Source organism: Pithys albifrons, chromosome 18, assembly GCF_047495875.1.
Source record: "Pithys albifrons albifrons isolate INPA30051 chromosome 18, PitAlb_v1, whole genome shotgun sequence".
NCBI lineage: Eukaryota > Metazoa > Chordata > Aves > Passeriformes > Thamnophilidae > Pithys > Pithys albifrons.
This window is the reverse complement of record NC_092475.1, coordinates 15,346,289-15,359,055: the sequence shown is the minus strand read 5'-3', so window position 1 is coordinate 15,359,055 and position 12,767 is coordinate 15,346,289. Positions and strand designations below refer to the sequence as shown.

The 12,767-nt window shown below is 51.3% G+C and overlaps 1 protein-coding gene across 1 annotated transcript in view; it reads left to right on the top strand.

The window, feature by feature from the left end:
* Positions 1-12,767, top strand: part of ARHGAP39 (Rho GTPase activating protein 39) — a 65,177-nt gene that overhangs the window by 45,593 nt on the left and 6,817 nt on the right. Inside the window, exons 4-7 of the mRNA XM_071572784.1 lie at positions 2,085-2,631; positions 3,908-3,997; positions 10,513-10,586; positions 12,004-12,203. Coding sequence (XP_071428885.1) covers positions 2,085-2,631; positions 3,908-3,997; positions 10,513-10,586; positions 12,004-12,203 — 911 coding nt within the window. The remainder of the gene's footprint in view (positions 1-2,084; positions 2,632-3,907; positions 3,998-10,512; positions 10,587-12,003; positions 12,204-12,767) is intronic.

Genomic DNA, 12,767 nt, shown 5'->3' with positions numbered 1-12,767 from the left:
AGGGTGGGCAGAAGCTCTGGGACAGGCTCAGCAGAGGTGGCTGTGTGCTGTCAGTACAGAGATAACAGCTGGGGAGTTGTGTGAATGAGATGTGAGAGATAAGTTTCAAAAAGAGCAGAGGAGAGAACCTGGAACCTGCTGAACCTCGGGAGAGTCCGAGGAGGTGGCTCCTCAGAAGGAAGGTGCTGAAGGAGCAGGTAGGGAGATAGGAGGAAAACCAATCCTGGGCAGGAAAGCTGGACTGAAGGAGACTGAGGATGTGGAGGTGGCAGGCAGGGATTTTTAGTCAGTGTGTTGACTGAATTTGGATAGAGTGAGAAGGTAGAGGAGTAACTCAAGAGATGAAAAAAAAACAATGTAGAAAAACAGAAGAAATGATTGTGCCCCCAGCTGGTGGAATGTGATATGTGCTAATCCCATCATCCACATATAGGGACATGTTGGTGTAAAATAGGGAAGGGTTGGACTGTGTGAGCCTCTGTGAGTTCAGCAGTTCCTCTATACTAAGAAGAAAATACTGACTTGCCTTAAACTTCTAAGAACTAATGTGTAGTTTGGGGTTGACTGTAGATCAGGATGTCTGCAGACTGTAGGCAGAATAGAGTGTGGCACACAAGTTAAAGGTGGTCTGCAAAGAAGGAAAATGCATGTTTGATTTTGCTTTTTTCACTTGCAAAACCAACATTTACTGCTTATGTTTTTTGTCTTCCTTTAAAAACCTAAAAGTTCTAGATTATGTTGTTTGACTTTTTCCTGCTTGCTAGTGATCTCCTTGGAGAACACAGAGTGAAATATGTGCTTTTTAGCTCTTGGCTGCTCTATGTGGGCATTTGAAGTCTAACAAAAAAGTCTGTTTCCTAAAACAGTTTTCTGGGTGCTTGAGTTAAATGTGTGTCCCAGGCTGCCACTTCCATCCCAAACTAAGAATTGTGTATGGGCAAAAGAAATGTCTTTTCTCTCAAGCAGCCAGTACACACTGTTTTCTTGGGACCAGTACTACCAAAGCTCTAGTTATGTAGTCATCCATAGCTATTGCTGGGAAAGAAGGATGGCAAGGGCTGCATGTAAAAAGTGCAGAGACTGGGAGGAGAGAAAGTCTCTGTCTCCGCTGCTGATCTCTGTGAACCTGTGATCAGTGGACCTGTGCCTGGAGTGGTGAGTTTGGTCAGTGCAGGCTATGGGTGGGGCAGCTGTCCCCAGTTCTCTGAGAAGAAAAAAACCACTGTGAGCAATTCTGATTTAATTTGGGGAAGGTTGTGCCTATCCTGTGGGGTTTTCCTGCAGGAGAACACTACAGGGAATGTGTGGCAGGGGTGTTCCTGAGTTCTGTGCAGCAGTACCTGCAGAAGCCTGGTCTGTAGTCACATCTGGCACCTTCCCTGCAGCTGCTGAGGACCAGGGCCAGTTTGGCAGGAGGCCATGGTGGGATCAGGCAGCACTGGGGATGGCAGCTGGTCTTCTTCACTTCACCAACTCAAACATGAGTTATCCTACCTGGGTGACAGTCTTGCCCTCAAAATATCTGTGCCCATTCTCCTGTGTGCCTCTCAGCTGCTTCTGTCCTGTTGGTGTGTCTCATTGGTGTTTGCATTAGGAAGATCGTGGTGGAACTGAGATATGTGATTTCAACACTTCTGGTGCAGAGGCTGTCCAGACATGGGCAGCTCCTGACAGCTGCTGGCCATGTTGATCTGGTTTCATTTGCCTGCTGGACTCCTGGAGCTCTGCAGGAACTGAGAGCTGAGGAGTGGGGACAACACACGTTCTCTGTGTGTGCTTGGTTGCTCTGGGAGTCAGCCCAGCTCCTGCCTGGGCTGTCCCCATGAGCTCTGGGACAAGCCTGGACACTCGGCCTTGTTGCTCCATGTCCCAGCCCTTGCCTTAGGGACACCATCAATGTGTGGCTGTGCCAGCCAGGCTCCTACAGAGCCGCAGGTGTCACCCACCAATTCTGCACCGAGTCCTGTTTGCACAGACTCACCACTGTGCAGTTCCTGATAACTTCATGACTCATGGTGGATAATTTTCCTAGCAGGGTAAGGAGTCACCTAAGCTGCTTTTAACACTTGTGTTGTCCTCTGCAGCCCGGGACCATCGAGCTGGACCCCAAGCAGGAGGGCAGTGGGCAGCGTGGGGGCTGTGTGGGGTGCCACTTCCCTTACAGCACCCTGCGGAAGCCCATCTCCCAGAGCAGCATGGCAGACTGGGCCTCCAAAAACCTGAACATGCACACGCAGGGCATCTTCCGCCGCAGGATCTCCCTCTCCAACATGCTGTCCTGGAATGGGGGCTCCATCAAAAAGCCAATGCTCATCACCAGCAACCGCACCATCAAAAAGGAGGCGTGTGAGATGTTCAAGCTGGTGCAGAGCTACATGGGAGACCGTCAGACTCGCATGGACCGCAACCACGTGGCGCTGGTCACGGTCACCAAGTGCTGGAGCGTGCAGGGGCTGCGGGATGAGCTCTACATACAGCTGATCCGGCAGACGACAGACAACATGTGCTACCGGAGCCTGGCATGGGGCTGGGAACTGATGGCCATCAGTCTGGCCTTTTTCTCCCCATCACCCAAGTTTCAGTCATACCTGGAGGGTTACATTTATCGCCACCTTGACAGTGATGAAAACAGTAAGTGCCTCTTACATCTCCTCTGTACCCAGCAGCATCCTGGTGGGTTGTGCCACTTAGTCAGGTTTGTCTGTGTTTTGAAAGTACAGGTCGTTCCCAGCCAGTGCTGTGGGCTCTGTCAGTGAAAGCATAATGTATTGGGTGAGTTCTTCCTTGCTTGGTGGGATGAAGGTGCCACCAGCTCATCCCCTTCCAGTTCTCAGTAATGTCTGACAAGGAAATGCAGGCCCAGAGTGTGCTCACCTCATCCATCAGCACTGAAATGAGCTGATTTGGACCCAGCAATGGCAGAGCATCTATGGGCTTTCTGAAGATATTTACTTCTAAGTAAGTAACTCAGTAGTAAAGAAGCAAAGTCTTCTAAGTTCCTGAAAGTGGAAAAAAAAAGAAGGATCATTGTTAATACCTAACTTTTTAAGGGAAGCATTGCAAACACTGGGAACTGACCTTGGCTTGGCACAGTCAGGGATCCTGAAAAATGCAGGCTTCTGATGTGAAGAGATGCCATTTATCTGCCTTTCAGAAGTCTGGGGACAAGCCCAGCATACATTCAACAAATATTCTCCAATACTGTGGAGTAAAAACAACCATAACAAAAGCCAAGTGCCAGCCTGTAGAGTATTTATTGGTATTTATTTGCTGAATTGTCACTATTTCAGCAACACTCACTGTGTCTTGTCCAGTCTGAAGCCAGAAACCAGAGCACCTATTTCCACTTGCTCTGTGAGGACTTTAACCTGCCTTTGAAGCCCCCCAGGTGTGCAGGGTGGGTGCAGGAGTTCTGCCCCAGCACCAGCAGAGGGAGCATCAGGGGGCAAGCAGTGCTGCAATGCCAACCTTTGCCTTCTGGTTTTGTGCTCGTAGCCTTAATGTGGGTTTCTTTCACTGACCTGCCAGGTGTGCAGCACCAGTTTGGCTTTTATGAGGATCCTGTACTCTTGTCACTTCTCCCCAAAACCATTCCCTTCAGCTGTGCTTGGCCAGGCAGCCAGGAGGAGTACTCTGAGCTATCTGAGGGGATTGTTCCTTCTGCTGGTATTTAGGCAGCAAATCTATTTAGGTATAAGCTGCAAAACTGTTGGGCCATTTGGAGAAGCTGAGTGATGTTCTGGGTCACTCACTCGGGTGTGTTGGGACTGGCTGTGCTGCAGGAGCTTTCCCCAAGACAGAGCTCCTCGTGCTGGAGTCAGGCTGGCTGCCACATCTAAGGGCAGGTCCAGGCTTTGGTATTTTAGTATACCACATTATTAATCCAAATGCTCTTTTGATATTTCAGTTGCCCAGCGCATCAAGGAACTTGCGGATCTGAAAAACAAGAAGAACTCCAAATCCAGGAAAAAGAGGAAGCAAAATACAGAGGATGAAGGTAAAGACAGGTACAGGGAGCCAAGAGGGAGGTCTGCAGTGATCTCAGGCAGGCAAGGATTCTGAGCGCTGCTCAAAATCAGGCCCTTTCTTTAAGTGCGTAGACCTGGATTTGGGAGAAATTACCTGGTCCGTGGCTGGTGCATGAGGTTTGACCACAGCATGGATCAGCAGGGGGGTGGCAGCTGGGCTGCATGTGGGACAGGTGGGTGGCCTTTCAGTCACTGCTGTGTGAGAAAAGGGATTTTAGTTTGGATGCGGACCCAGGGCTGTAATTCAACTGACACAGTTTCCTAGAGCATGTTCCTGTCCTAAAAGCCATATGAGCCAGAGTGTTGAGAACATCCTGTCTTGGTCATGTTAATGGATTTTGTGAACCACTGCCTAACCTGAGGCCCTTCAGGGAGGATGCTGTACCTGGGGAAGGCCACTGCCTTCTTCTCTCCAGTATTGGCTTCCCTTTATGAGCTCTGCAGCCCAGGGCTGGCACTGGCATCTCTGCTGAGTGAACGAGATCTCACGCCTTCCTCCAGGCTCAGTTTAACTGCTGGCTGCAGGGCAACACTTCATCTGGCTAAAATCTTGCTGGACAAAGTCTATTCAATAGTTTTTTATATTGCTTTCAGGAAACTTGAGCCAACCCTGTGAATTCCTAGCAGGCAGCACTTTCTATCAAATGGTGTCAGTGTTTTTATCTGTGAAAGCTGGAGTCCAGGTTTCTGCATTCCTAAGCCCTACCTGACACCAGGAGGCAGATGTGCTCCCTTTGATGGCTTCCCTGTGTCCCTGCTGTGTCACTGTGTCACTTTGTGTCACAAGGCAGCTGCAAGGCTGAGGAGGGCCCTGGGTTGAAGTCCCTGCACTTGGGAGTGTTAATTGTTTCCTCTGTCTCCAATGGGATTCGGAGCAAAGACCTGAAATTGCACAGAAGAATTATATTTCTGGTAGGAATATGTGTTTTTCCTTTCCTGGTCATGCTCAGGAAAGTTCAGCCCATTCTTAAACCTTTGCAAATTCATTTTGGTTGTGCTCAGAGGGACTTAGACATCTTTATGGGACAGCTCCATGGAGATGGCTCTGTGCAGGGTGTGCTTCCTGTGGGCTGGACAGACCATGCTGTGCAGTTATTTGTCTATGTTGCATGTACTGGGGGTGTGCTTAGAAAGATAGAGATAGATCTTACCTAAAAACAAACAGTAAATTTAAAATTAAAAAAACCCCTCTGCTAGCTGGACTCAGTGATCCTTATGGGTCCCTTTCAACTCGGGGTATTCTGTGTTGCTTCTATCATATGTATTTATAAATATGTATATAAATATATATAACTATATGAAATGTTATGCAAAAGGCATACCAGGGAACTTCATCAAGTTTCCAGAATGAAGCACTTGCAAGTCACCCATGTGTGTGTGGCCTCAGCTGGGACTCTGGTGGCAGGTCACCCACACTGTTCCCTTTCACACAATCATAGGTCATTCAGGTTAGAAGAGCCCTCTGAGGTCATCGAGTCCAACTGTTCCCCCAGCACTGCCAAGGCCACCACTAAACCATGTCCCCAAGTGCCACATCTACATGTTTTTTTAATACTTCCAGGGATGGAGATTTCACCTCTGCCCTGGGCAGCCTGTTCCAGTGCCTGATTACCCTTGCAGTAAAGAAATTTTCCCTTATGTCCAGCCTGAATGTGCCTGGCACAACCTGAGGCTGTTTCCTCTTGCCCGTCCTGGCCCCCGTCTGCTCTGTGGCACAGGAGGCTGCTCTGGCAGTGCCTGGGAGCCGTGGGACAGATGAGCTGTTCTGCAGGGCTGGTAGCTCACTCAAACCAGCTCTTTCACAGGTGGCTGATAATTCTGAGGACTTTTTCTGGGGCCTAACCTCATCTGAAGTGAGGGGAAATCCTGCAGGAACATGCCAGGTTCTATCTGCTGATGGGTAGAAAGGTCAGGCCTGGAACATCTGCTTCTGTTCCACCATCCCTTTTTGCCAGACATGTGAGGGGTGGTGGGATCCCTGGGGCTGCCAGGCTCTTGGGAGAAGTTCATTAGTGGCTCTGAAATAAGAAGATGCTTACGGATAATGTGGCAGCAATTTAGCAGAGAAATCCATAAGGAAATTAAATGGACTGTCTTCAGTCAGAACTGAATGGTGGATAAGTAGTCATCTATGTAAACCTTCCAGTGAAAAACGGAGTTGAAGTGGTGATTTCCCACCCAAGCAGGCACACACACTCCCTTCAGTGCACAGGCTTGTAAACACTTAGGTCAGTAAACATTTACCATCCAACATACACCCAAAGAATTTTGAAGTTTCCCACACTTACCACTGCAATCTTCATCTTTTAGTGGAATTCTCTGTGAGTACACGAAATATGAAGGTGGCATGAGATCTTTTCATGCATCAATAACCCATTGAAAGGCAAAAGAGTAATAGGTAGAAATAAATGCTGTGTTTCCAGAAGGAGGATTGTCTGCTGATCCTGCAGGAATGTAAGCTGGGCTGTGGGTTTATACAAGGAGACGAATCATGAGCTGGCAGCTCAGTGTTGATACAAAATTATTCAGGACTGTGTAAGTGAAAGGTGCAGAGGAATCTGGCAAGGGTGAGGAACAGAAGGATCAAGCAGCAGAGAAAATTGTGTCTCCAGAAGCAAAATGTTCAGCATGGGGGAGAGGTCCCTGACTGCCTGTGCAGCAGAAGGGCCTCAGGGAGCAGTTGTGAGGAGGCAAAGACATTTTGCAGCTCATATATTAATTTCCAGTAACACGTACACAGTGCTTGGAAAGAAACCAAATGGAGCGTCAGGAGCTTGTAGGAAAGGGACAGAGAGCAAAGCAATGCTGGCTGTAGTTGTGCTGTACCCACCCACGTGTCCTGCCCAGGCCTCTCTGAGGCTGATGGATGTGGCAGGGGGATGGCACAGGAGCTGCACCTGGAGGAGGGGAGAAGGCCAGTGGGCTGAGAGAAGATTCAGGTCACCTGGGCAAAGCAAGAAGAAAATTTGTCATTGTTTGTCAAAGCAGCAGAACTGGAAGCTGCCTGGTTGTGGGTTGGCAGCAGCTCCAGAGCACTCTGTCCTGGAGCACAGGGAAACTGAAGGGTCAGCAAAGCAGGGTGCTGTGCTGATTCCACGCATGGAGAGGCTTAGGAAGAAAGTCAAAGAAGGGAAGTCTGTCTGTTGATGGTTAATGGTCCAGGTGCAGCACTGCCTCAGAGTATTGCCCACCTGCTGTTAGCCAGGAGATTTTGGAAGGGGAATATTCATTTTTCAGACATTCTGTATCTGTTTCATATCCTGGTGGCAGGTGCAGGCTGCTGGCTAATTCGGTCCTTTGGGCTGCTGGATATGGCATTTCCCACAGAGGGAGTGGTGATGGAAGAGCATTGTTGGGATGCAGAAAGAGGCACTGGTGGTGTTGAGGAAGAGGAGCTAAAACAGTGCCGTAAAGTGGGGGTGCCTGGGCAGAGCTAAGCCAGGAGAGCAGCACCACTGGTGCCAAGCCCAGCTGGGCTGCTTGGGGGCACCTACCCTTGTGCTAAAGACCGCAGGAAGATGGGATCCTGGTCTGACACCCTGCTCCAGCTATGCCAGGCTGAGGTCCAAGAGCCTGTGGTAAATCAGAGAAACATCCAGACGACAGATTCCCCTGTGCTACAATATGTGTCCCATAGCCAGGTCCTGAATCCGCAGAGTTTGCTGCATTTTTAAAACTTTTTTTGACAGGAAAGCATTCTTGTCTGTTCCAGAAGGTATGATCCTGCATGTACCCTGTCTGGATTTTAACTTGTAAAAGGAGAGATTCTTCAAGATGCTCTTCACATATGTTTATAGACTGGCACATGGAAAAATATTCTCCTTTGAAAACTATTTTTCACTGTGTGGGCTGCTAGTAGTATTCTGTTCCTGACCTCCTGAGGCTACTGTGGTACCACAGGAAATAACAGATCATCTTGGATTTCTTGGATTCCTGATGCATTCACAGAAGTGGAATTGCCTTCAGGATTAACTCTTTGCAGGTGGTGCAGACCCAGCTGCCTGGCCCTGCACCAAGGGGTGTGAACTGTGACAGCGTGGGGTGGGTACCTGGCCCACGTGTTGAGACACCTGGCTGTGTGTGGAGAGCTTGGTGCCAGGAGTGGGCTCTGGCTGAGTGCTCTAAAGCAGCAGATGGTTGTGTCAGGTTGCTGGTTTGGAAAAGCTGAGGCTAAAGCTGAGTTCTGCTCCTCTCCCTCATTTTCCTCTCTGCAGCTCAGTGTGCCTCCTGGCCTCTCCATTTTTCCATTGCCTATCCCACTCTGCACGTGCCCCAGAGCCGGGAACGCCTGTCTCAGGGCAGATGGCTTCTGCCCTGGAGCAGGGGTGCCTCCTGGGGGCCATTCCACTGTGCTCACCAGGGCAAGTGCTGCTCACCCCATTCCTCAGGGCTCTTGCTGCTTTTTTTGGCCTTTCAGGTCTGTGGACAGTAACTCCTCCAGCCTCTCATGCATGCAGCAAGTCTATTTTTCACTTGCTTCAAACTTGGTTGGCCTCACGTGTGGCCCCAACAGACCCCTTTGGGTCAGAGGCTGCAGCTTGGTCATCACATTGAGCAGGAGGCCTCGCTGCAGAATGTGCTGGATGTCTTAGGGTGTTCCCAGGACTGGGGAGCTTCCTGGGAAAGCACGAAACAGGCTTCAGGCAAACGTGTCTGCTGCCCACACATCTGCAGCAGGCTCTGCGAGACAGCAGCTCCTCTGCAAACCTCGCTAAGCTTTTGGGGTGATTACGGGTTTCGTGGTCTAATTACAGCGTGAGAAAGCATTTCCTATTATTAGTTTTGAATGTGCTGCCTCCTTCATAATTGCTGGGATGCAGACATGGTCCAGCCTCTTTCCCCTCCCCTCTGGAAAGGGTGACACTTCACTTCAGGGTGTGTCTCCCGTTTGACACCTTAAGCCCTAGCCTGGGATGGGGAAGCACCACAGAGCAGCTCACTAGGTTTGTTTCCTTTAATCCTCAGATGTTCTCAGTGTAAGTCATGCCTGGGATTAGCAGGAGTTTTGCTTACAGTGAATATTTTGCTTTAGATATTCCCAAGAGAGAGATTCATATAACTGGCTTTCCTTCCCATTGGCTGTGGGAGATGGGAATGCTGTTGTGCCTCCTCTGGCACAGCTCCAGCAGCAGGGAGAGACTGCTCCAGCTGTGAGGCACATTGGTGGAGGCAGGGGGTGCTTGTTTCATCACGAGGAGCCAAGGACTGTGGCTTGTCTGATGGCTGAGAGGAGAATGGGGAACAACCTATCTCTCACCTCTGGGCATTGTTGCTCTGCTTGGGAAGAGCTTGTCCTCCTTCTGCACTGAGGGGATTTGAGGACCTCCAAGCTCCCAACCAGCTTACCTAAGCCTTAGGGTGTGTGAAAGGCTGATCTGAAACACGCAGCATCTGACCAGAATGCAGATTTTCAAAGCCACAAGTATTTTGAACTCTGCTGCAAGCTTTGGTTCTGGCAGGGACTCAAATAGAGCAGATGTATTCACCCAGGCAGTTTGGGTTTTACTTGGACTAGAACAAAAGGCCAACGGTTTTGGAAAAGCTCTCACAGCAATCAGTGCTCTGTCACTGCAAACATTTCTCTCAGTGTCAGGGGGGATTAGCTCTGTGAATCCTGCCTGTGCTCGCCTTCACTGAACCAAGCACAGCCAGAGCAGCCACTCTTGTGGAGGGCAGCAGCTTTTGAGGTGCAGTTCCCAAACTTTGGTGTGTCCCATTTCCCTCATCTCGCAGAGCATGCCTGAGCTGCACAGTACAAGGCTGGGCTCGGGGAGGCTCCAGGCAGGAGCATGAGGAAGGCTTCTCCTTGGAAAGATGAGACCTTGCCACCTCTCCACTCCTCTACTTGAGCCCTGAGGTTGCTGTTGGTACTGGTGCTGCCTCTCTGGCCTCACACCCCTTTCTCTGCTGCTCCTCTATCACTTGCCAAGGAACTGAAGTCCGTGAATCGTAAACAATTTGTTTAATACACTTTGAAACCTCCCCTGGCAGAAAGCTGGTTGTGTGCTCTGTGGCTGTGGTCTGGCAGGATGCAAATACCTGGCCCTGTGTGCATGAGGCACCTAACCCTGGCTGTGCCACTGGGCAGGGCTCAGGTGTGCGTGTGCCCAGGGTGAGTCAGGACGGCACTGGCTCCTGTGTGGGAGCTGCAGATCTGCAGGATGGGGTGGGAGCTGCAGATCTGCAGGATGGGGTGGGAGGTGCAGATCTATAGGATGGGCTGGGAGGTGCAGAGCCCTGACTCAGGAGGTGAGTCTCTTCCAGCCCAAGCCCCAGCTCGCGCTCCCCCTGCCTGCCCTGGGACAGGGACGCTTCAGGGCTCTCGGTGCAAGGGTGCAGCAGCCCTGCCCTGCCACACAAAGGGCTGTGCATCAAGGGGGCTGCTTGTGCCAGCATGAGCTGCTGTGCTGGAGCTCCGTGCAGGGCTCTGGTGTGGTGGGGACATGGTGCTGTGGGCTGACCACTCATTCCTCTCTCTCGCCAGGTCTGCCCATTAGCACCTATGCCAAATACTGCTACCGGAAACTCCAGAAAGTCGCCGTCACTGGAGGCAAGAAGGTGAGCAGTGGCCCTGGCTGCAGGGCCTGGGGGCTGCGAGGGGCACTCTGCTGCCCAGCCCTGGGCAGCTGGGCCGGGCACTCCAGTGGCCACCACTGATTCAGTGCTGGGAGATGGAGACAGAGTGGGCAGGGAAGGCTTGCTCAGGGTGTGTGTCCCTGTGAGTGTGTCCCTGTGTGTGTGTCCCTGTGAGGGACAAGATTGCTGCCCAGGCCACTCATCCTCCTGGCAGACAGCAGTGCCTGCTGTGCTCGCAGCTGTGTGGCTGGATGCTCCCTTGGGGACAAAGCCAAACCCAATATTTACCTGTCTCCAGAATAAGAGAAACTGTCTGTGCAAGGGATGCCATCACTTGGTTTCTTTAGGTGAGGGAAGATTCTCCCTTTGCCAATGAGAGCTTGCATGGGCTGGGTCTTGTAGCTGGTTTACTGCAGAGTTTTTCATTCCCAGTTCAACCAGTCACACAGCAGAGATGTCTGGTGTGAAGGGGATCCTCTGCTCAGTGTTATCTGAAAATCCTCCTCCCTTCCCTCTTGCACAGTTCTGTGCATGGCTGTGTGAGCTGGCAGGTGGCCTCAGCCTGTCCATTCTAGGTCCCTGAGCCAGGGCTGTCATCTTTTATTCCTGTAAATCCCTCTGGGGCCTCCCTGCCATCTGGACTTCATGTACAATGAGCAAATGTCTGAAATACCTCGGAGGGGTGAAGGCTTCTGCTGCCCTGGTGGGGCAAGACAGGAATCCTCTGGACACACATGGCACACAGCTGCAGCCCTTGCCACTGCCCCTGCAAGGGCTCAGTGGGAACTTCTCCCCGTGGTGCCTCCCGCTTGGCTGCAGGGTCACTGCCAGAGGCCACCGTGCTGGGCAGCCTGTTGTCCCCGTGCCAGCTATGTGTTCCTCTGCTCTGCAGCCACAGAGATTCACAGCCCCTCTCAAGCATTGGGGGCTGCCCAAAGCAACAGGTCCCAGTGCCTGCTTTTCCAAGAGTTTTAGCACTCTCAGAGCAAAGCTTGCCCTGGAGTTGGAAATACCTGGAATTCCCTTCTCCAAAGGGCTGGTTTTCAGCTGTTGCATGGCCAAGCACTCACCTGGTGCCAGGCCAGGGCACAGGTGCCCTCTGCTGACCTCCCCAAGGCCGGAGAAATCCTGCCTCCCACAGCAGGTGGAGCAGTCCCCTCACTGTGTGAAACACAGCAACAGAATCCCTGCTCTCCAAAGTGGTCTCCTCTGCTCCTCTTGGGCCTGATGAGCAGAGAAACTCCTGATTTTAGGAAGGGGGGCTGCAGCATGCTGCCAGGAGGCTGGCACGTTGACCACCTGCGTGGGTGCTCTCTGTGCTGGTTCTGCCCATGCCCTGGTGGCTGTTCCCGGTGGGGTGGCTGTGCCATGGCTGCTCTGAGCTCCTCTCTGCCCGCAGGGCCTGCGCAAACCCACGGTGGAGGAGATCACACACGCCCGGAGCGCCATCCTCACGCCGTCACTGTTCGGCAGCTCCCTGGAGGAGATCATGCTCCGGCAGCAGGACATGTTCCCAGGGCACAGGCTGCCCTGGGTGCAGACACAGCTCTCGCAGCAGGTGCTGGCCCTGGGAGGGGAACAGACAGAGGGCATTTTCAGGTGAGCTTTTGGAGTGCTGTGCTACTGTTGAGCTGGAATCACCTCTTGAAGTAGCATTAGCCTTTTTGCTTGTGTTAGCAGAGAGGGGACAGTGTAGGTGTAAACTGAGCTACGGACAGCTCATCCCCTAGCAAGGCAGTGAGTTTCCATCAGATTCAGTAGTGGTGGTTGGCCAGTGAGGGGAGGCAGGAGCTCCAGGGTCCTGGCAGAACCTCATCCAGTGCAGCTCATCAGCCTTGGTGTTGCACAAGACACCAGGAGTTGAAAGAGACACAGAATCTGTATGGTGAACACAGGGGATTCTGCTTTGAGTTTGTTTTTTGTTTGGTTTTTTTTGTGTGTGTGGTTCTGTTTTGTATTTAAGATTTGTATTAGTTTTTCAGTAGCTAAAGGTGGTTTAAGCTAGCCAGTGAAAGGCTCAGCTTTGCCTTGTGAGGGCTTCTAGTGTCTGGGTATATTTAGCCAGAGCTGCTGCTCATCTTTGTTCTGAACACTGTGCAGTTAGGCCTGGTTGTAGAAAGTAATCACTTGTGAGGACAATGATAGTTGCTGCCTGACCTAGTG